A 23,921-nucleotide genomic window follows, 5' to 3' on the forward strand; every position below is an offset into this window, starting at 1 on the left:
CTCGCAACCCCCCCACGTAATAACCTTGCAACCCCCTGAGAGGTCCTGGTCCCGTTTCAGAACCCCTGCTCGAATTTTTCCCACAAATGTGCAGAATGAATTTAATTATGTGCACCTATACGGAGGCAATTTGTGACACATTACCTTTGTATTGGTGCCCATAACAAAATTAATACGGTGGGGTGGGGCTGAGGGGTTTGCAGTGTGGGAAGGGGCTCAGTGCTGGGGCAGAGGGTTGGCGTACAGGGGTGTGAGGGCTACGGCTGGGGGTGCAGGCTCAGGGGTGGGGCCGAGGATGAGAGGTTCAGGGCTGGGACAGAGGACTGGGAAATGTGGGGGGGGGTGAGGGATCTGGCTGGGGGTGCAGGCTCTGAGGTGGGGCCAGAGATGAGGGATGAAGAAGGGTGCTCTGGGGCTATGGCAGGGAGAGAGAGGACTCCCCCTAGCTCTCTCTCCACACAGCAGCACCTGGGCTGGGGGGAAGAGGAGCTTCTCCCCACCGTGGCAACTCTGGGGCTGGGGTCATGGAATAGGCGCCGTTCCAGGTCTGGGCCAGGGCTGAGTTGGGGCCGGGGTGGGGAAGGGTGCTCCAGCCCTGGAAGGTCTGGGCTGGGTTCGGGCCACCCTTCTCGCAGCTGCAGCAGGTCCGGGGCTCAGTTGGGGTGGGGGAAGGGGCACCCCCATAGGTGCTGACTCTGTGGGTGCTCCAGGGCTGGAGCACCCACAGAGAAAATTTAACAGGTGCTGGCAGCCAAGCTTCCCCCAACCCCAGTGCTTCTCACTTGCCGGCGGCCCCTCTGACCTACTCTTCCCCCTCCCTCCCATCGTGAACCGCTATTTTGTGGCATGTAGGAAGCTCTTGGGGGGAGGGAAGGGGAGTAGCGGGGAGGTGGGAACTTAGGGGAAGGGGTGGAGTGGGGACGGAGCCTGGGACAGGTCCAGCATTCCCTGGCTAGAGGGAAAAAGTTAGCACCTATGGTGTGCTCCTCCCCCAGTCGCGGCAGGGTGGGCTCCCTGAGCGCCTGTGCAGTGCTAAATAGGCTGCCGCATGGCTGCACAGCTTACAGGGAATTTAGCCCTTTAGTAGCAACTTTTCATCAGCTACTGTAAGGGGAATTTAGGCTTTTATTCCACAGCTTCCCATACATTACTCTGGTTGAACAGGTGGGTTAGCAATCATAAAGCAGCAGTTTGCAACACCAAAGACAAAAACATTAAAGATCTAGGATTAAAATAAACACAATGTGATTTCAGTGGGGGAAAGGAACAGCAGCAGGAGACAGAAAGGAGAAAATAGGTCTTACCTGAACCTAAATGATGAACCTCTAGTAAAAAGAACAGGTTTAGGCTTTGGTTTGGGCTCCTCAAAGAGTCTGAAAAAAGCATGGTGTTCTACACAAATCTTCCAGAAAGACTTGCAAAAATTCCGACTGGCCATCAGGAATTCCAGGGTGTCCTGGAATGAATTCTAAAAGATGTAACAACATTGTTGACAGAGTGAGCAAATGAGAGAGCAATGCACTGGACATATACATTGATACACTGATGCGATGCTACAAATTCTCTCTCCTGACTCACTGGTCTCCTGGCCCAAGGAGCCCTCCTATTCATCCCAAGAACCTCCTACATACTCTTAGCAGGACTAACAAATAGCAATTCCCCAGAATTTTTCCCATTGTCTCATGTAACAGACCTATTATAAAGCTCCTCAAATTATTTTAAGAATATACTAAATCAGAATAACCCATGTTTTCTCCTCATTCTAGTTTATATCTCCAGCCACTGACACTTTACCATCCAGCCAGGACAGAACAAATGGATTTTACTGAATGGCAGCAGCATCCATATTTCTCAGAAGCACAGTGCTTGAGTAAGACATACAAATATAAACTGCAGTAACTTTTCTGAACTGTCATTTTAAAAGGAATGTCTTGTGAGTAGCCCTTCAACTAGTTTAACACGTCCTTTCCCTTTCCTGAGAAGCATTTACTCATTTCTGCTTCCCTACTCCTGCTTTAAATCTTTTCATTTGATTTGATACCAGCCTCAGAACATTTGTATTGTGCATTATTACAATACAAGCGACAGGATATATCTCAGAACTAAGAGTCCCATCAGTCAGAAATATAGCTCGGGAATGGGGGTCTGCTTACCATTTCCAGTGCCACGGCAAAAGCACTTCATCTTAGGAAATTGAAGATCACAACTGCACACCACAGCAGAGGTGCATATTCCCATAGTTAAATATCACTAACTCATCAATCTGAGGTTAATAATTAAGTGTGTGCACTACACCGAGTTCACAAGCTTTAACAGGAAGCCTCACCTACTCAGCACGGCATTGAGACAAATATTTTAGTACATGGAGCCACAGCCATGGAAATACTTGATATCTTTCATGGACGTTCAGTTCTTAGCTTCTCTGCTGAGTCTGCCCAACGTGGATGTCAATTTTAAGACAGACATGAGAGAAAATGTTATCAAAGCACTAGCCCCAGAAATAAGTGTAAATGACCAATTAAAAAAAATCCCATTGATTACAAGCCAGGCAACTCAAACATCTATTTTATCTGCCTCTAGGAATTTACCAGAGAACCTCTCCTCACATTTCTTTGAAGAATATCAAGGACTTACATTCACATCAGGCCGTAGCTTGATAAGAAAACGCTTCCTCTTGAAGCTCAGCTTTCGAACCTTAGCCCAGTTGAAGGCATTAATCTTTGTGTGACCCTAAAGATGACAAACCAAGTGAAGTCATGTTACAGATTAAAGGAAGAGTTTAAGTATTCCAAGCATGTATCTGTAGGGCAAATTTGACAGCTATCAAAAGTACTTTTGCATAATCACTGTTTAAAATGTATTTGCTTGTAATGGTGCTATTACTAATAGTTTAGGCTCCAATCCTACAAACACTAACACACATTCCCAATTTAAGAACATGAGTAATTCCACTGAATCCAAGTACTTAAAGTTAAGAACATGCGTAAATGATTACAGGATTGGGTGCCTTATTTTGCAGTAGTACCTATATACCCCATGAGCATCAGTGTCCCCAGGTCGACCCAGTCTGCCCAGATGATGTTACAGTACAATCTTATTAAATGTTTTACTGTATGAATTGTCAGAGAATTTTAAAAACTACTCCATTCCTCAAACTACAGAAACTTCCAAACTCTATTTTTATTTGATCAGTAAAATCAGCATCCCTTTAAGTATTTCCTCTTTCTGGGGAAAAAAAAAAGGCAGAAGTAAGCAGTAGCAGTATTAATCTTTAACATATAGTCATAGAAGTAAAAGGAAAATATATAAATTACTTGACAGTGTTTATCTAATGAGTCAAAAAATGCCTTGTAACAGTGTTCAGGAGCCATATGTCAGGAGCTATGAGTCATGCTACGAAAGGCTTTGTACATGTTCACGGTCAGATTGTACCATTTGAGCAGAACAATGTTTTTTAATTAATGTATGCTAAAATTAGAGGAAGTATTAACTATTTCAGCTTAGTAATAAAAATTCATTATTAATATCCTTATAAACCTGCTTAGGAGTTTCTTATAGCTATAAAAGCAGCTTCTACTAGATTCCTAAATGTACAGAACTATGTTGCTTTGTAGCTTCCACATCAGACAAATATACAAGCACTGACACTGTGATGATGTTTGTTAGATCAGCCTGCTAAGAAAGTTACATTAATGGCATAATCATCTCTGCCAGGAAATTCAACAGCACAGCAGATGGGTTCTAAATGTTTTTTTAGTAAAAATAAACATTTGCAGTCAGCATTTATGTGATTTGCGAATTAACCTTTATTTTCCTTTTTTATTTTAAAACCATTATAGTTTATTTTGCTCACCTACAACATCAATAAAGGTGAAATTTAGGGCCAGTCCTGCAAAGGGAACTTACCTGCATGAACTCTTGTGCCAAGGAGTCTAATGGACTACAGAGGGTCTGGGTTTACTGCAATGGGTAAGAGTCTGCACAGAAAGATTCTTTTGCATGATTCAGAGCCTTAGGGATTGATCCTGCAAATGCTCAATATTGAGTGGAGTGCTTCCTATCATGAGGAGTCCCACTGAGATCATATACAAGATCATTAGTAAGTGCTAAAGTCAATGGGAGTTGTGCTCAATGTCTTTCCAAGATCAGGCCCATGCCCCCAGAACTTTTAACTGGATTGGCTTAGATGGACCCCTACACCTGCAGAGACCCTGTGAAGTGAGTGAAATTTTGCTGGGGTGAAGGGATCCTCCCACAGACATCTAGCTGAAAGATTAGGTCCTTAATTTGTAATGGTTCTGACCACTTTAAAACAAGGCTAAGGAAAATTTGCATATAGTGGGCTTGGCTCCTCACACATGTAACTACTTAGTCTATGTTCTTTTTTTAGCAGCTTTCAATGTTCTTAGGCACTGGTTCTCAACCAGGAGTATGCGTACTCCTGGGGGTACACAGAGGTCTTCCAGGGGGCACATCAACTCATCTAGATATTTGCCTAGTTTTACAGGCTACGTAAAAAGCACTAGTGAAGTCAGTACAAACTAAAATTTCATACAGACGTCTTGTTTACACTGTTTTATATACTATATCCTGATATGCAAGTACAATATTTATATTTCAATTGATTTATAATTATATGGTAAAAATGAGAAAGTAAGCAATTTTCCAGTAAGAGTGGGCTGTGACACTTCTGTACTTTTATGTCTGATTTTGTAAGCAAGTAGTTTTAGGTGAGGTGGAACACGGGGGTACGCAAGACAACAGACTCCTGAAAGAGGTACAGTAGTCTGGTGAGGTTGCGAGCCACTGTTCTTAGGCATTCCTTCAGTTGCTGACCAAGTGATCAAGTTGTGAGTTTACCGACATTTTCTATTTGGACATTTGTGCGGTTTTTTGGTGGGATTTGTTTTTTATTAAAGTAGCCGCACTGGTTCAGAGATTTTTTTTTTCAAAGGTCTAGAAGATGGATTTCTTTTTATTTTGAAAAAAAGGTTTCAAACTTGAGTTTTTTTCAAAAAAGAGGTTTTTGTTTTGGTTTTAAAGGGAATAGTTATTTTAAAAATTGCAGTAACCCAAGTTTTAAAACATATTTTACTCAATTTTTTAACCCTCAATTTTGATGCAGAGACAGAGTCAGATGTTTTGAGCCAGAATGTCAGCTTGTCAGGTAGGCCTATGAAGCTGGGGGAGAAGTACACACGAAGAAGAGGCTTGCTGTACAATGAAGAGATTGCTGCAAGGCCCTGGCCGAGAGAAGCAACTAGGGATTGCCCTAGATTTTGCAAAGCACATACAAGGAACTCTATGGAGAGCCCCCATCCAGTTCTCTCCCACCTCTTCCTGACCCCCTCCCCATACCTCCTAACTCCCAGTCCCCCACCTCCACATACTCACTACTCCCGATACCTGCTACTTCATGCCTGCCTGAGACCCTCCTTCCCTGTTTATGATTAAGACTGTGAGTCTGTCACAGAAGTCATGGATTCCATGACTTTCTGGGACCTCCAGGACATCTGCAGCTGGAACTGCAGGTGTGGCTAACCCCAGGGCCACCACAGCAGCTGGTCCTTGGGCCAGCCACACTGGCCGCTGCTGGGGTGGCCCTGGGGCCAGCTGCACTAGCTGCTGCTTGGCAGCATTCACTGCCAGAGCTGGGGCCAACTGTCGGCCCCCGGGGACCTCAAAAGCAGCGGCCCCCCAGGGAAGCTAAGATTTAGTCAGGGGCATTTATAGTAAAAGTCATGGACAGGTCATGGGCCATGAATTTTTGTTTACTGCCCGTGACCTGGCCATGACTTTTATTAAAAATGCTCATAACCAAATCTTAACCTTATGTATGATGCCTTGTGGCTTCAGATGACCCACCTCCAATGTGCATCAGGGTAGTGAGGAGATGTAGCCAACGTGTAGCTTTCTGATCATGGATCAAAGGAGGGTAGTTAGGGAAGTCAGTCTCTTCAATAGCTGATGCTGGAAACAGACAGGGCTATGGGCTGGAAACGGAGTGGAGATCTAGCTGCTAGGTGAGGTGTATGCTGGTAGTAAGGGGACCCTGGAAGTGTGGGACCGTATGCAGTTACATAGGTCTACGGCCAACACTGCAAGTGACTCTGGGAGCACCCTGAAATTTTGGTGGCTCTGGGTGCCTGCAAGCCTTAATCTCCCCTGCGGGTGGCTGTAAACCAAACTCCACTAGACACATTTCACACAGGGGCTGCATCACTGGTATAATAATTGTTTTTGTTAAAACAACAGTTTGTTTTAAAGATTAAAGCCATGATCAGAGCAGCTCTAACCTGAAAAACTAGAATGCCTGTGTTGGCAACTGCCAGGTTAATCTTCGTCCCTTCCCTGTCCTTTGCTGGATGCAACCGGATTCCATACATCTCCAACCGACGGGCAATCTCTAGTAGCTGGAAATCTGATTCTGCTGGTGTCTGTCTACTTTAAAAACAAAAATGAAAAACAAAAGCCAAGAGACTTGAATTCTCCACATCTATTAAATTGGAATCAAATTACTTCTTTAAGGAGCAAAGAGACATTTCATTATGGAAACTGGTTCCTGTTAATTAGATAACATCCATATGGGCATTCCAAGTCACCCAATCTCAGCAGCTAGAACAATAGCTCTGTTCTCAAAGACCAACATTTTAAAAAGCAAATAGTGATTTTGGATGCCTCAATTTTTGGGGCCCAACTTGCGATACCTCAAAAAAGCCTGATCTTTTCAAAAGCGTTGAGCACGCATCTTCTGAAAATCAGGCCTATTTATGGTGTCTCTGGTTAGAAACTCAAAAATTGAGATATTCAAAATCAGTCACATACAAACATAATGTCTATCTCAAACAGAGCCCATGTCTCCACTAGGAGCTCCTTACCCATGTATCTATACCGATATATTATAACAGCAAAGCATTCCTAGCGGTGTGCTTTGTACTGTTATAGTGAAACCACTCCTCCTGAATGAAACAAGCTATACTAGTAAAAGCACAGCTTTGCTGGTATAGCTGCCTATACACTAGGGACTTCTGCCAGCAAAGCTATGTGGGTCAGCTATTCATACCCTTAACTGACAAAGGTATGCTAGCAGAAGTCTCCACTGTAAAGCTAGAACTTGAAAGACCCTCCCTTAGAAGCACAGAGATACTGGATTGTGACCAGTTTTCACCTAAAATACAATTAATCAGGGAAGCACAGTTCTGGGCATCAGCGTTTTAGCAATTATAGGATTGCTATATTTTCTAAAATAAAAGAATATATTACAGTTAAAATTGTCTCATTTTAATCAGATGTTCCTGCTGATTAACTAAGAGGTCCCCTACCATGGGCATACCACCTTAAAAGCACATATATAGATGCTCTTTCAATGAAGAATTCTAGCTCCCAAATTATAATAGTGTGGGAGGACACAAAAACAGTCGTGTACACAAAGCCTTTTTGCTGGTTGATAGTGTGCATCTTCAACCACTAACTCTAACAGAATTTTATATACATTATTCCAACAGAACAGTAAATTATATGGCTTACTGGGCTCTTGAAAATAAAAGATTATATGAATATTGTCTACTATATAATTGGGTAGGATAAAGGAAATGTGCAAAGGAATAAGATGAAAGACATTGAGGGCAGTGAACATACATTTTGGGCTCCATAAATTTTAAATTCGTCATATTAAATCATACAGTCCTGATTAACATAACTGCTCTTACAAAAACCACAACCAATAAACCCCAAACTTCACTTACTTCAAAATGCAATGGCTTGAGTCACGAATGGTTCTCAAAAGCAGAAATTCCTGCCATTCTGCTCCTAACTGATCCTCAATCTCTTAACTCCCTTCTAAGACTCATCTCTTCCGTGGGTTATGTGATACCTAACCTCCCATTTCTATTCAGAGAACCTTTCTGATTCCTCTTGGCTCACAAGCTTCCCCCAAAATTTAACTTTTGAGCCTTCTGTCAGCCATCTATGGCAGTGAAAGATATATTCAATGACCTTGACCTCAATGAGAGTACTGATCCAATTATCTGCAGGATCAGGGTCATCATTTACAATTGTATTTGCATGCACAAAACTGACAATGAATCCTTTTGTGTGAAACAGGCTGAAAAAATAATTGAATGCTAGAAAGAAAATCAAAATCAACTGATGCTCTTTAAACATCTTGTACGTTGACTTGAAAGGGCAAAAAGTAACTAACTCATAGGCCTGAAAATCTTTTATAGCTAAAGCTCAATATATGTTCACAGTTAAGTATCAGAAGGGTAGCCGTGTTACTCTGGATCTGTAAAAGCAGCAAAGAATCCTGTGGCACCTTATAGACTAACAGACGTTTTGGAGCATGAGCTTTTGTGGGTGAATACCCACTTCATCAGATGCATGTAGTGGAAATTTCCAGGGGCAGGTATATATATGCAGGCAAGCTAGAGATAATGAGGTAGTTCAGTCAGGGAGGATGAGGCCCTGTTCTAGCAGTTGAGGTGTGAAAACCAAAGGAGGAGAAACTGGTTTTGTAATTGGCAAGCCATTCACAGTCTTTGTTTAATCCTGAGCTGATGGTGTCAAATTTGCAGATGAACTGAAGCTCAGCAGTTTCTCTTTGAAGTCTGGTCCTGAAGTTTTTTTGCTGCAGGATGGCCACCTTAAGGTCTGCTATAGTGTGGCCAGGGAGGTTGAAGTGTTCTCCTACAGGTTTTTGTATATTGCCATTCCTAATATCTGATTTGTGTAAGTTTATCCTTTTCCGTAGCGACTGTCCAGTTTGGCCGATGTACACAGCAAGGGGCATTGCTGGCATATGATGGCGTATATTATATTGGTGGACGTGCAGGTGAATGAACCAGTGATGGTGTGGCTGATCTGGTTAGGTCCTGTGATGGTGTCGCTGGTGTAGATATGTGGGCAGAGTTGGAATCGAGGTTTGTTGCATGGATTGGTTCCTGAGCTAGAGTTACTATGGTGCGGTGTGCAGTTACTGGTGAGAATATGTTTCAGGTTGGCAGGTTGCCTGTGGGCGAGGACTGGCTTGCCACCCAAGGCCTGTGAAAGTGTGGGATCATTGTCCAGGATGGGTTGTAGATCCCTGATGATGCGTTGAGGAGGTTTTAGCTGGGGACTGTATGTGATGGCCAGTGGAGTCCTGTTGGTTTCTTTCTTGAGTTTGTCTTGCAGTAGGAGGCTTCTGGGTACACGTCTGGCTCTGTTGATCTGTTTCCTTATTTCCTCGTGTGGGTATTGTAGTTTTGGAAATGTAGATTTTGTATATGTTGGTCTCTGTCTGAGGGGTTAGAGCAGATGCGGTTGTACCTCAGTGCTTGGCTGTAGACAATGGATCGTGTGATGTGCCCGGGATGGAAGCTGGAGGCATGAAGGTAGGCATAGCGGTCGGTAGGTTCGGTAGAGGGTAGTGGTAATGTGACCATCACTTATTTGCACCGTGGTGTCTAGGAAGTGGACCCCCCGTGTAGATTGGTCCAGGCTGAGGTTGATGGTGGGGTGGAAGCTGTTGATATCGTGGTGGAATTTTTCCAGAGTCTCCTTCCCATGGGTCCAGATGATGAAGATGTCATCAATGTAGCGTAGGTAGAGAAGGGGCGTGAGTGGACGAGAGCTGAGGAAGCGTTGTTCCAGGTCGGCCATAAAAATATTGGCATATTCTGGGGCCATGCGGGTGCCCATAGCAGTGCCACTGATCTGGAAATATATATTGTCATCAAAATTTGAAATAGTTGTGTGTGAGGATAAAGGCACAGAGCTCAGCAGCCAGTTGTGCTGTGGCATCAATGCATCCATGCAACAAACCTCGATGCCAACTCTGCCCACACATCTACACCAGCGACAACATCACAGGACCTAGTCAGATCAGCCACACCATCACTGGTTCATTCACCTGCACGTCCACCAATGTAATATACGCCATCATATGCCAGCAATGCCCCTCTGCTGTGTACATCGGCCAAACTGGACAGTCGCTATGGAAAAGGATAAACGGACACAAATCAGATATTAGGAATGGCAATATACAAAAACCTGTAGGAGAACACTTCAACCTCCCTGGCCACACTATAGCAGACCTTAAGGTGGCCATCCTGCAGCAAAAAAACTTCAGGACCAGACTTCAAAGAGAAACTGCTGAGCTTCAGTTCATCTGCAAATTTGACACCATCAGCTCAGGATTAAACAAAGACTGTGAATGGCTTGCCAATTACAAAACCAGTTTCTCCTCCTTTGGTTTTCACACCTCAACTGCTAGAACAGGGCCTCATCCTCCCTGACTGAACTACCTCATTATCTCTAGCTTGCCTGCATATATATACCTGCCCCTGGAAATTTCCACTACATGCATCTGACGAAGTGGGTATTCACCCATGAAAGCTCATGTTCCAAAACGTCTGTTAGTCTATAAGGTGCCACAGGATTCTTTGCTGTGTTCACAGCTAGAATTACATTGAAGGAAAGGAAAATTAATAAGAACAAAAGCTGGGACTTACATATGATTGCGGTGAAATTCCATGATTTTGTCTTCTAGTGTTTCTTGTTGAGGTATATACTTGTTCTTCGCTAAGTGTTCACGGTCTATGGTTTCATCAAAATCCCCAATCTCAGCTAGAGAGGGACAGAAAAATCAAAACCCAGTGTTTAATCTATATTATGCAGATAAACCAAAAAACAGAGTAATAAAAGTATGTTTGCCCAAATCTGCAATATGGTTTCATAACTCATTTTCATTACTGTATGTTCCACATATTCCTTATCATCTTTATAGGTAACTGAAACAATGAAAAGTAGCCCAAGAGTAAGGGTTCTCCTGTTCCCTACAAGTAGATTTTTAAAAAACCAAATGAAATAATTTCAAAGATGTATTGATTTGAGTGTGTGATAAGGGTTGGTGGAGGGTCTTCAATTTGCTGATGAACATTTCATTGGAGTAGATTAGCTTCTGTGAAGCGCATTGTGGCACTCAACACAACAACTTCATTTCCTCTAGAACAACAAATGTGCATTTCTTTCCCTAAACTCCACCCCGAAGTTTCATGCAATTATGCATTATGTCAAATTTGAAGACAGACACATTTTTGGGGTGGTTTATTTGTTTTTTAATACATACATATATGGCAACCCAGAAATGTATGAAGCATTTGTCTGTTTCGTATTTTGCAGAACTTCAGAACATCCAGTCTTTTTCCTTTCTCTGGCTTATTGTTATATTTTGTTTCTGTGAATACAATTTAATAAATCATTTCTCAGACTGAAGTTGCCCCCAACTGCTGCAGTTGGGGTAATTACAAGTATGCAACAGGTCACTATGTAAGCCACTTTTTAGCTCTGCCACATTAGTGGGAAGTTACTTATTTTTGGCAATCTACATATGGGAATCAGAATATTTAATAGCATGTTGCCTGCTACTCTATCATACATTATTTACAAGTTTCTGCTATCGGTTTCTTTGTAAAATGATATTCCCTCTGCCCATTATCATCTCAGAGTACTAGGAACAGTACAATGAATGAAGGCTTTTACTGATCTTTGTCCACCCCTCTGTGAAAGATCAATACACCCCAATATCCAAGCAGTATAGCTTTATTAATCTTTTATACCTAACCAGGTTCCTTATAAAGAGATTAAATTAAAATCCAGGGATCATACACAGACATTGAATAAATTCTACAACTTCTACCTCTGAAAAGAATGAATAGATGATGTGTTAGAAGACCATGCTGGCTGTTCCATCAGCTCCTTGATACTCTACCTCTTTCCACTGCTGAATACTTTAAAAATGAGAAACCTCCTGCACAAAAAGCCCACAGTTCCGTATCATTAACTCCAGTTTCACTGAGGCCATGTCTAAACTCTGGGTGCTACAACTGCGCAACAGCTATGTTGCTGTAGTGCCATAATGCATGTGCTTCCAGTTCCTACAGCAATGGAAGGAATTCCTCCGTCACTGTAATCCGGTAATCCACCTCCCTGAGGAGCGATAGCTAGATTGATGGAAGTATTCTTCTGTTGACCTATCAGCGTCTACGCCAGGACTTAATGTCAGTGTAACTACAGTGCTCAACAGAAGTTATGTAGCTATGCTGATCAACATTTTAAGAGTAGCTCAAGACTCAGATTTCTATTTTGTCCCCAAGGTCAGAAATTTTGAGAGTCATCCTTGGCTTTGAACTTAAAAAAGGAAAGGAAAGATGTTTAAGGAAGAAAGAAGACTGCCTATCACCAGGACTGGCGCTAGGGATTCTAGCACCCTAGGCGGACGGGAATTTCGCCGCCCCGTGCTCTGGTCCAGCGGCTCCGGTGGAGCTGCCACAGTGGTGCCTGCGGAGGGTCTGGTGCTCCGTGGCTCCGGTGGAGCTGCTGCAGTCGTGCCTGCGGGCAGTTGAGCGGAGCTGTGCGAGGAGCCGACCGTCTGCAGGCACCACTGCGGCAGCTCCACCGGAGCCGCGGAACAGCAGACCCTCTGCAGGCACCACTGCGGCAGCTCCACTGGAGCTGCCTGCCACTCCCTCCGGCAAAATGCCGCCCACCAAATATTCTGGTGCCCTATGCAATTGCCTAGGCTGCCTAAAGGGTAGCGCCAGCCCTGCCTATCACTATATCCATAACATCATTAAAATATGACATTAGTTGGACCCATGCTCTGCTGAAAATATTATTCACATTTTACTCACACCCATGCAAGTGCTTAAAATTCCCTTTTGTATGGCTTTCTTAAAGTCCTACATTCTTTAAACATCAAGAGGCCAAACATATTGTAGTCAGACTATTCTCCCCCTGCAGCAATATGATTTCTGCCACTTTCACTGCATCTACCACCCCCAAATCCATTTCAAATCAACCTCTAGGGCTTCCAAACTCCCCAGGACTTGTTCCCTCTGACCTCGTATCCACCTACTTCTCCCTCTTCCCTCTCCAGTCTCCTACTTCCAAGACCCCTTTCTAGTATTTCTCTATAGCAGCGTTTCTCAAACTGGGGTCACTGCTTGTGTACGGAAAGCCCCTGGCGGGCAGGGCCGGATTGTTTACCTGCCACATCAGCGGGTCCGGCCAATTGCAGCTCCCACTGGCCGCGGTTCGCTGCTCCAGGCCAATGGGAGCTACTGGAAGCAGTGCGGGCCAAGGGACTTACTGGCCGCCGCCAGGGGCTTTCCCTACACAAGCGGCTACCCCAGTTTGAGAAACAGGGCTCTACAGATTGGGCTGCACTTTCTGGAACTCACTTTCCCTCTGAGCTATTCCCTCTTTTATTACTTTACTACGTTCCTGATCGTTTTAGCCAAAGATTGATTTTTAACCACACCTCACTTTTCTCTTACCACATTAGCACATGGTTCCGTTCTCCCCTTGCTGTAACTAGCCTGAAGTAGTACTTCTAGTATCTCTAATTGCTTTTTATCTGCTCCGTCTTTTTACCTCACATTTCTCCTTTCTGCATGACTCCAAGTACCAAAGCATATGCAGCATTCTCTGTTCTAACACATTTTCTATAGTGTTTTGAGACATTTTATGTAGTATCTTTCAATATAAATAGTCTGTTTTGTAATATATATGTTAATTTTAATATAACCCATTTGATGCTCTCAAAATAGGATTTTATACGAAGAGCAGCCTGTAACATCTGAAGATACTGCCAAAGACGTCCCTAACACAAAGGGACTCCTGGAAACAGAAACCTATCATGCAAAGACCCGTTATGCAGAGGTGAATGCACACAGCATGATGATGCAACGCCATTCTTCACCTCTTGCCTCCCTGCTCTTTCCGCTTTTATATCACTGCTGTCGCAGCTGCTGATTTTATATTTATTCAGAAAAATACATCAAATAATTTTTTAGCCAATGAATAAATGTCAGAGACAATTTAAATACACTATTGAGTAAAGCAGATGAGATCCCATTATAGGAACTGTCAGGGCCAATTCTCACAGAAAACATTTTAGGAGATACAAGAGATCTTCAGTGAGAATTATAATCACATGGGGTCCTAGGAGGGCTTGCTAGCACAACAAGTTTGGAAACTTTACTATTACACTGGGGTGGTGCAATAATTACATAGGATTTTGGTCACTTGTAGATGGGAACAGACAATATTAAACTCTAGTCCATTAGAAATAACATGCAAGTATAATATTAAACACATTTTTAGGGGTTCATAAATCAGACTCTTATGTGTTAATTCTAAACATAATAGACAGATCTGGGACTAGGGAAAGAGAAATAAATCCCACCCACATCAAGCTCTACCAGTTTAAGATAATACAAAGGGTTCTAGAATCTCATTCCCTCATTGGCTGAGCCTCTTTCAGAGCATAACTTCCTATTATTATACAGGAACTTACACATTTTCAGCATGAGACACATTTTTTAAATGTTCAACTTGTCAGAAATTTAGGTTCTATCTAGACTAGTAGACTCTATAATTATTAAAGATCTAGTGAAATAACATTATCAGAGGGAAAGGAGTGAAACTAGTACAATTGAGAAAAGGGATTTTTAGTTTAAAAACTGTTTAAAACGTTGTCTTATTTTTGTTAACTATTTTACTGCAATGACTACTTAACATTTTGGAGAAAATAAAAGGAAATCTTTAGAACAGATTCAACAACACAAACCCTCCAATTTAGGTGCAGAAACTAACAATGTACAATATACATTCTCTGAACACCCTCTGTCCAATATAAGACAGCTACCAAAATCAATGTAACCAGAATTGACATTTCTGATATTTCTCAAGTTAAAAAAAAAAGAACAAGCAGAAAATTTGTTTTAAAAAGGTATTTTAAGCACTTGCATGGGTGATGAGTAAAACGTGAATAATATTTTCAGGTATTCATCACATACAATAATAAACAAAATCCCACAAGCACAATTAAAATTATTATATATATATTTAAAAAAATAAAAAACAATAGGGAAAATCCCATCTAGTTTAATCAGCACCCAAACCTTCATCTTCAGAGAAGAAAAAGAACTGGCTTCTTCTAGCAATTAAAAGACACTGTTGCATACACCACATTCTTAGTCTGGCAGGAAAGAGGAACAGTTAACTAAGGCTCAAACAATTTAGATTTATCTGTCCCTTAGCAAATCTCTTTTTAATGATGAACAGGCTAAAAGAGTAAATAACTTACTCCTTGCCTATGATGACAGATCTCTCATGTTGTTCAGCTTGCTCTTAGCATGGCTTTAATCCTATGGATCATTCTATCCTACTTAGTCTTCTTGTTATAGACTGCACAATTTATCTTTCCTTGTTTAAATCTTAACTCTGCAATCAATTATTTTCTATTTCTGTTGAGGGCTTTAAAATAGTTCCCACTCCATTGCGAACTCCAGCCTAATGACAGGTCTTTGAAGTAGAGGGGATGGAGAATGGGTAGTAGAGCACCCATAGGAAGAAAGTATGTCAATGAACTCAAGTTACTTTACATGTAACCAACCTCTCTGAGTAATTGTCCCTATGGGCACTCCACTCACCTAACTTCTGAGCAGTGCCTAAACTGAGAGGGTGGGTGCTGGGGAGTTCTATCTAGTACAGATTGGACAACAGCCACCAGTGTTTTGAGCATCAGCATCAGATCTGAAAGCATACCCTATGATGTAGTGCTGGGAAAAGGTGTGAACAGATCATCAGGTGGCAAATTTACAAATGTCTTTGATGAGGACATTCTTGAGAAAAGCAATAGAGGTTGACTAGCGTTATGGTGGAATGGGCAGTCAGCCTGGAGGAAGGATGCATAGAAGAGAGTTCACAGTAGGATAAAATACATCCTAAGGCCCATTTGGGTAGTCTTTTGGTAGAAATAGGGGCTCCTTTCATTCTGTCTGCGAAGGAAACAAAATGCCTAGAAAAGGCTCTGAAGGGTCTAGTTCTAGATGGAAAGCTAGTGACCTCCTGACATCCAAAGTGTGTAGATTAGCATTTTATCTAAAGTTGTGCAGTTTAGAAGATGGGTAATTTTATGTCCTGATTAATGTGGAAGTCTGAGGAGATGTTGGGGAGAAAACGAGGATGACCCACTTCATCCCAATAAAAAACAGTGTAAGGGCGTTCTGCCATAAGGGCTCAGAATTTTCCTACTCTTCTAGTTGACATAACAGCTCTGCGAAAAGAGGATTTCATGGATAAGTGCAGGAGAGAGCACTCTGCTAAGAGCTTGAAGGGTGGTCTCACTAGTGCACTGAGAATGAGATTAAGGTCCCAAACGGGATAGGTTAATTTGTGGGAAAAAGTTGGCCAGTCCTTCAATGAATCCAGAGATTGTAGGATGTGCAAACAAAAAGAATACACAACAGGTAAGTTGGAGGCTGCAACAGGTGAACTGGATGGACTCAGTGACAAACCCAAGCTCTTTAAACTTAAGAGGTAGTCTAAAATATTTGTTTAGTGGGAATCAGAGGGAGACAAACCATGCAGGATGCATCTGAACTGGAGCGGTTTCCAAAATCTTTATGAAGATCTTCCATGTGGATGGTTTCCTACCATTCAACAGCACATTCTGCATTTCAAATGAGCAATCCATTTCTATGTCCAAGAACCATCGAGGAGCCAAGCCTTGAAAGGTAGCGTGGGAAGATTGGAATAAACAGTTTTCCCTGATTCTTTAGTCAGCAAGTCTGGATTTCTCTGTTACTAAAAACAAAGTGACAGGTGAATCAGATCTGGGAACCAAACCTGTTCTTGCCAGGATGTCACTATCAGGAAGATTTTGACTTCTCCTGTGTTTTATCTTTTATAGGACTTTTGGAAGCAACAGTGTGAGGGGGTGGGCAGAATATGCATACAGCAGGGATCGTGGCCATGGAATGAGGAGAGCCATGTCCTCCCTTTGAGTAGATCTCATGAAACATCTTGTTGAATGATGTTGCAAAGAAGTCTAACTCTGGGAAGCTCTGAGTGAAAATATCTCCGATAGGGTCAGATTGCTCAGTTCCCACTTGTGCTCTTGGCAAAAAATTCTGTTCAGCTTGTTGGCTACGGTGTTCTGTAGACGAGATACATATGTGGATAAGATATTGATCTGGCTGGCTGTGCACCAGTTTCCAAGTTTTACTTCTTTTTTGCACAAGTATACAGAACTTGCTCCTCATTGGCAGCTTATGTAATACATGGTTGTTTTGTCATCCATCATGATGCTGATTGGATAATCTTTGATTATGGGTAGAAAATGGGTTGCATGCACACCAAACATCTCTAAGCTCAAGTAGAATGATGTGAAAGGCAGATTCCTGAGGGGTCCACTTTCCCTGTACTATAAGGTTTTCAGGGTGGGTACTCCATCCTCTCAGAGAAGAGTCTGCTGTTATGGTTTATGTGGAGGATGGATGAATGAAAAGAACCACCCCCACAAGTCTAGCAGGGATTCTTCTGCCAATCAAGACTTGAGGACTTTTTGGAGAACTGATATTCGTTTGTTTAGGCTGTGTTTTTTGGGCATATAGACAGCCCTGAAAGCATCAGAAATATAATCTGACATGAGGGGTCATGAATGTGCAGCCTGCCACGTGATCCAACAGTTGCAGGTAGGTTTTTGCTGATGTTTGAAGACTTAACTGAAGCTGGGAGATGACTCAATCTGATGATAAGTAGTCCCTGAATGTTCAGGAGTCCAGAGTGACTCCTATGAACTCAATACACTGGGTGGGTATCAAAGTGGGCTTTTCTGTGTTGAGTCTTAGTTCCAGTGCGTTGAACAGGACTAGAAACTTGGAACTGACCACTTTGTTCTTGTGGGAGATGTTCAATAAAATGAATGAATTTATTGTAGTTTGTGTAGTTGTATTTAGTACTCAAGGTGTGGTAATTTGCTCCCCTGAAAAGCAGGCAGAGAGTAATTTTTAGGCCCCAAAAGGTCCAGTCATTTATGCTCTTTATTGTTTAGTGTGGGCCTGGAATGGTGTTTGTTTTCTTTATTTACAGCATCAACCATTAAGGAATTCGGGACAAGATGGGTGAATAGTTATTCTGCGCCCTTGGTGGGTACATAATATTTCTTGTCTGCTCCTTTGAAAGTGCATGGGACAATGGCTGGTGACTGCCATACTGGTTTTACTGGCTCTAGCAAGGCATCATCATGGAGAGTCAAGTTGGAGGAGGGTCTCATAGAATGCTCTGTGAGGAGCAGCTTAAGTCTGTCTTCTCTCAGCTTCCTGCATCTACTCCCAAATGTGATGCAGAGCTTGAAACCTCGAAGGTATGTGCGTCTCCCCCCAGACAGCAGAGACTGCTGGAATGACCACTGGTAAAGGGAAAAGACTTTCTACAGGTGTAACAGGGTTTAAAACTCAGGGCTTGGGGTGTACCCATCAAGAAGAAAGGAAAAGAAGGCTCCAACCAACAGAGAGGCCCTATGGGTGGGGGACCACAAAAAGAAGGGAGGAGCCTCCTCCCCCCAAAAATCCACACGAAAATCATGAAAGGAAAGTTACAAATTAAAAAAAAAAAAAGATGATAAAGATGAAAAATTTAAGAATAATGAATGGAAGGTAGCTAGGACTAGGGGTAAGCTACCCCAGACACTGCAGAGCAGTTGAGAAGGAATGGTGTCAGGTCAACCCTGTCTTGCATGCCCTCAGATCAGAGCACAATGGCGTACAGAGCACAGGAGGAGACCATGCAGACACTGCTATCCAAAATCTCTGATCAGGGGCTATGGCACTCTATACCTCAAAGCAGCCCCCTGGGACCCTCATATTCACCCGTCATATAGTTATTATATATTTCACATAAAGTATGCCATGTAAGATATCATATGAAAGGTCATGATCTGAAGAAACTCATTGTTCTGCCCAAATATGTATATCATCAGTGTATATGAAGTTATGAGATTTTGCTTTATGGTTGTTGCTGAAATTTGTTGTAAGTTTGAGAGTCTCTACTGGTAGATGGTGATCCACCCCTGGAGGTGGTAAGCAACCCATCAGCAGGGGAATTGTAAACAAGGGATTTACAATAATGGAACAGGGCTGCCCAAGCATCACACGATGGGGGATTGCTCAACCCTGCAACTCAGCAAAGTCCACCAGGACACGTCTGGGCGAGTGTTCTCTAGGCACACGGGCTGAGGATTCAAAATAGGAGACGGTGGCATCATGCCTTGGCCTTTCTCCTTCCCCACCTATGCTGGAAGCAACAAGAATGCTGGGAAGACAAAGACTTGATCTGAGGAGACTGGTTCCAGGCTTAAAAGGGGAAGCCTACGTATTAAGAACTGTAACATCCAGTGGGGTGAGAAAACTGCTTGATCCAAATACAACCTAGTCTAATAAGGTTTAAGATTTAGACTGTATGTTTATCTATTTATTTTTTTTGTAACTATCTCTGACCTTTAGTGCCTAACAATTATAAATCACTTAAACTCTATCTTTCTGTAGTTAAACAAATCTGTTTTATATTTTACTTAAAACAGTGCAGTTTGGTTGAAGTGCGTGGGAAAACTCAGCTCAGGTACAAAAGCTGGTGCATGTCCTCTCTACATCTACATTATTACCATTATACTGGGTAATAAACTTACACTGGTCAGGTTTCTGACTAGGGCAAAATGGTACAGTTCTGGGACACAAGGCTGGGAAGCTGAGGGGAACTGGTTGGTGCCTTTCTCTCTGTGAGATTCGTGAGTGGCTTTGGGAGCATTCACGCAATCTAGCTGGGTGTGGGGCTCCACATGCTGTGATCTCTCAGTGCCTGGAGTGGGTTTTCTGCCTGTCACTAACAGAGCATTGTGAGACAGCCCAGGCTGGAGAGTTAAGGGGACACAGCGGTACCCCAGTTCCGGGTTGCACCCCAGAGATCCCACCACAGGGGAACATGCACATCTGAAGTGAGGCACTCGGAGGGACAATTACTCAAAGAACTCTCTTTTCAGGTTTACAACCTCTCAGTTACAGCTCTGTTTTTTTTCATGGCTGAAGTCAGAAGGCAGAGACAAAACTACTCCCAATTTCCTGAGGAGGTAAATACAGTTGCTGAGAAAATAAAAAGTTATGTACTTGTTCACCACCTACTTCCGTTACAATTCTGTTGAGACTCAGTCCCTTTTGGAACCACACATGTAAAGCTTTTTCCTTTTAAATGTTGAACTTTTTTCCCCTTGAAGTCTGGGCTGCACAAACATTCAGTTTCAAAATGGTCACAGGGATATAGAATTCCACTAAGGCTGCTCTTTTTGTCTCCTACCGCTGCTCAGTCACACAGGTCGTTGGAGGTCAAAGTGAATGGAGAGTTGTTGGCATATGCTTTTGGACCAAACATTAATAATGGGAAGAAACAGCCCACCTCCAACACAGAATAGAGAGATTTACCCATCCTTACCAGGGATAAACCTCTAAAGAACTTTGAAAATCTTTGTTAACTGAGATGCTATCTATGTTTAGCTGTGTTTGAGTAGAAATATGCAGTGCTGAATTTTACAATGGTAATTCAAAGTGATGATCTATTATGGCTCAACATTTCTGGCATAATCTATATATGTTTCAAAGCCGATTTTCATAACATTATTCTAGATATGGGTTTCAATAAATTCTTGAAGTGGAAAACATGTATTCCCTTTTAAGTGATTGCTTTTTATATCTAGAGGGCAAAAGTAGCTTTTACGTGCTGATAGGAGTGAATGTATGATCTGAACAAACATTCTTTTTTCTCATGTGTCTGTATAAGAACACTTCTATCAGGACTATGATTTAGTCTGTCATTCTAAGCATATTTATTTACTCTGCTCTAGACAGTACACAGACCTCCAGGAATCTTATACTCTACTGACATGATAAAAAGTCAAATATAAATTATAAAAAACAAAACAGGAATTCAGTTGAAGAATTCAACCCATTTGCCACTCTACAGAAACTGCTCCTTGCAGAGTCCTGGCAGGCTGTCAAGCACAGCTCTTTGAAAATGCAAACAAATAACAAAATACAGACTCAATGCCCAGGATATTTCTGAGCATCTGTTCTTTACCTGAAATAATAAAATGTATAAAAATACACACACCCACAGCGCCATACAAAACATGTAGCCTTTGTAAAGGTTTTTATGCTGTACTCTACAGTATAACATGCTGAAGATATGTTCACAGGCAATTATTTATTAACAGCCTGACAAAGCTTCTCTTGCCCACCAACCCATTTCTCTTTCTATAAGGAGGAAAAAAAGCAGAACTTACATTGTACTATGTGTGAGATTAAGAGTGCAGCACTGGTGTCATTACACGTTAGCCTGCCTTGTACCAGGTCTTGCTTCACTTGCAATGCAAACAGGTACCTGCAAACACAAAAGTGAACAAAGTCACATACCAAGAACTAAGAAAAAAAGCAATAAAATGATGATTCATAATCTGGCAATAGGTACCTTTTGCCTGTTGGAACCTATACAAGTGATCTGATTTTCTTGAGTTTTAGAGACTCAATAAAGCATAACAATGTGTTAGTCTTTAGGGTTTTACATAGCAGCTGCTTTTCATAGCCAAGACAGCTTAAATGTCTTATAAACGTAATGAGCATTGGAACTGAAGTGACAGTGTAGACAAACATGGTACCCTCAGCAACAGTTTAAAAAGCAGCCCTAGACACTGGAGCCTATTTTATCATGAAAGAATGCTGGATAAGGCCCTGGAGTGGCGTTATCTTCTACTGCTTGTAAGGTGCCAATGGAACTTCCAGTTAGGCAGCCACCAGAGAATGACCTCACTGCATAGTAAGTGGTGGGAGCTGCCGTCTGGCTTGTAGGAAAAGGTGTGTGGCTCCTTTAGGGGACAGATAGATGGCTGAGTGTGAGACTGACTTGCTGCTGCAGCAGCTTCAGACCAGGTCCATCGGGGAATGCTGACTCATCTCCCCCCCACAAGTGACTGGGAGAGGGGGGACTATTTAGGTGTACATTAGTGCAGGAAAAGCCTTCTTTTACCTGGACCAGGTGGAGCAGCAGGAGCAGCAGCACAGCAAACTTTGCTCTCTCAGAGTCATGGCACCATATGGTAGTAGACTGGTGAGAACTGGAAGAGGCAGAAGCTGGCAGGGGTAGAAGCAGGCATTTTGTGGGAGAAGGGGAAGGGGAGGGAGTTTCAAACTCCTCAGTTTAGGGCTGCAGCAGACCAGTAAAAGGGATGGGGACCCCCCTTGCCGCCGGACATAGCAGGTGTGTTAGAGCAGATGGGGGCGTGAGGTCCAAACTGAGCTCAGGGGGGATGGAGTGGGGCTCGAGGGGTCCTGTGAAACCAGGGCTGGGATTCTCACCACATGGGCAAGAGGACCCAGGACTGGAGTGAGCAGATCCCAGGCTGGTCTATCAGTCTACCAAATGGATTCCCCTCTATTGGGAAGTATTGGGGAGCCTGGGGAAGCAAACACTCCGAGTGGTGGATTATCACAGTGGAGGCATTTGGGATTGGGGACCCAACAGAGAATTGACTGGGAAACTGCTTCCAAAGTTGTTGCCACAGCACCACAATGTTTACAAGGTGTAGTGGGTCACCCAAAGCCAGGATATTTGAATTAACAGATTTCAGACAGGACAGCAACACGACTGGCAGGGGTGAGTGTGACCAGCACCCAGTGGATGTTGTAGGGGCAGGTAGTGAAAGCGAATCCCTTCCATATAATGCTGCAATGAGTGTCTGCAGGGGGGACCTCTGTGGGATTCAGGGAACTGGGCCACTTTTCATCTAGAGGAACCTAAGTAGGGGAGGAGAGGGTTCTCACTCACACCTCCCCCACCAGAAGGCAGCAGCCACCGAACTTAGAGGGGTAGCAGCACTAGTAAATAGGCCATGGCGGGGATCGGGTATCCTAAAGCTTTGTCTGGGATGTCTGGGTTACACACACCTTCTACAGAAGCTAATGGCATAACGCAGCTGTTACAAGCCAACCTTCAGTTGTTGCAGCAGCTGGGTGCTTCAACGGGTGGGTGGCTGGGAGGTCTGCAAGTGGTAATAACGGAAACTCAGCAGGGACTTGAGCATGGGAGGCAGGCAAAAGTCAGATATGGCAGACTCCTTGCCATGGGGTGGGAGCTCTCACTGGGTGGTGATTTATAAGCACCCTACAACTCACTCACTGATAGGGAACCTGAATTCACAGGACAGAACTGCTTCCCCAGGGCCAGCGGGGTGGGGGGCTACAGAGCACCAAGGGTGCTCCGATAGCCAGTCATGAATGTGGGTATGCTGGGGTGGCTGACCCGATGGGAGTTCACCTTCTCAGTAATACTAAAGATAAAATTTTGAGAGAGGTGAATATGTAGACATGTCATCACCGTTGCCTAGGGAGGTGCTGACAGACAGTAAACCAGGGCAGAGCAAGCAGGGCAATGAGATAGCCAAGTGGTCAGGGTGGTTAGAGCATGGGAAAATTGGGAAGCTGCCTTCCTGCCTTCTATGCTGGAAGTACTGCAGAGGCCTATCCAGACAGAAGCCCAGTATTGTTCAAATAGATGCATATAATCAGATGGGCACATAACACATTTGGGGGGATGGCTTGTTTTCACTATGACAAACTGTTTAGACTGACTGTGGAAACAAACCAGGATCTGATGGGACATGCTGCATTATATGCTGTGGTAGAGTGGATGACACTATGAGGGCCTGGTTTCCACACTAACAATGGCCTGTTCATTCTGCAGCAAGCCTGCCAGATGCCTGAGGCTCATAATCACATCTGTTAGGCATTTAATGAAAGCAGTTGTTTTCATCGCATCTGCAAATTCAGGCTTATGAAATGCACTTTGGGGCCCATGCAGCCCGCAATTGCCACAACAGTATGGGAAGGCCACAGTGAGGAAACAGAATGGGAGCCAAGTCACCTGCTGCCCACAGACCCCTTTGGGCAGGCTCAGGATATGGAGCCCAAGGCACAGGAAAGGGTGTGGCGGGGAAGTTGAAAATAGGGATTTGTACCAGGGCCACCCAGAGGATTCAGGGGGCCTGGAGCAAA

General features: G+C 43.2%; 1 protein-coding gene across 4 annotated transcripts in view; it reads right to left on the reverse strand.

Moving 5' to 3' along the window:
• Window positions 1-23,921, reverse strand: part of FARP1 (FERM, ARH/RhoGEF and pleckstrin domain protein 1) — a 356,237-nt gene that overhangs the window by 92,925 nt on the left and 239,391 nt on the right. For all 4 annotated transcript variants that reach the window (XM_050947809.1, XM_050947801.1, XM_050947782.1 and 1 more), the window contains exons 6-10: window positions 21,158-21,255; window positions 10,491-10,605; window positions 6,297-6,444; window positions 2,635-2,730; window positions 1,305-1,468 (exon numbers count right to left, since the gene is read on the reverse strand). In XM_050947809.1, coding sequence (XP_050803766.1) covers window positions 1,305-1,468; window positions 2,635-2,730; window positions 6,297-6,444; window positions 10,491-10,605; window positions 21,158-21,255 — 621 coding nt within the window. The remainder of the gene's footprint in view (window positions 1-1,304; window positions 1,469-2,634; window positions 2,731-6,296; window positions 6,445-10,490; window positions 10,606-21,157; window positions 21,256-23,921) is intronic.

The sequence above is a fragment of the Gopherus flavomarginatus genome, chromosome 1, assembly GCF_025201925.1.
Source record: "Gopherus flavomarginatus isolate rGopFla2 chromosome 1, rGopFla2.mat.asm, whole genome shotgun sequence".
NCBI lineage: Eukaryota > Metazoa > Chordata > Testudines > Testudinidae > Gopherus > Gopherus flavomarginatus.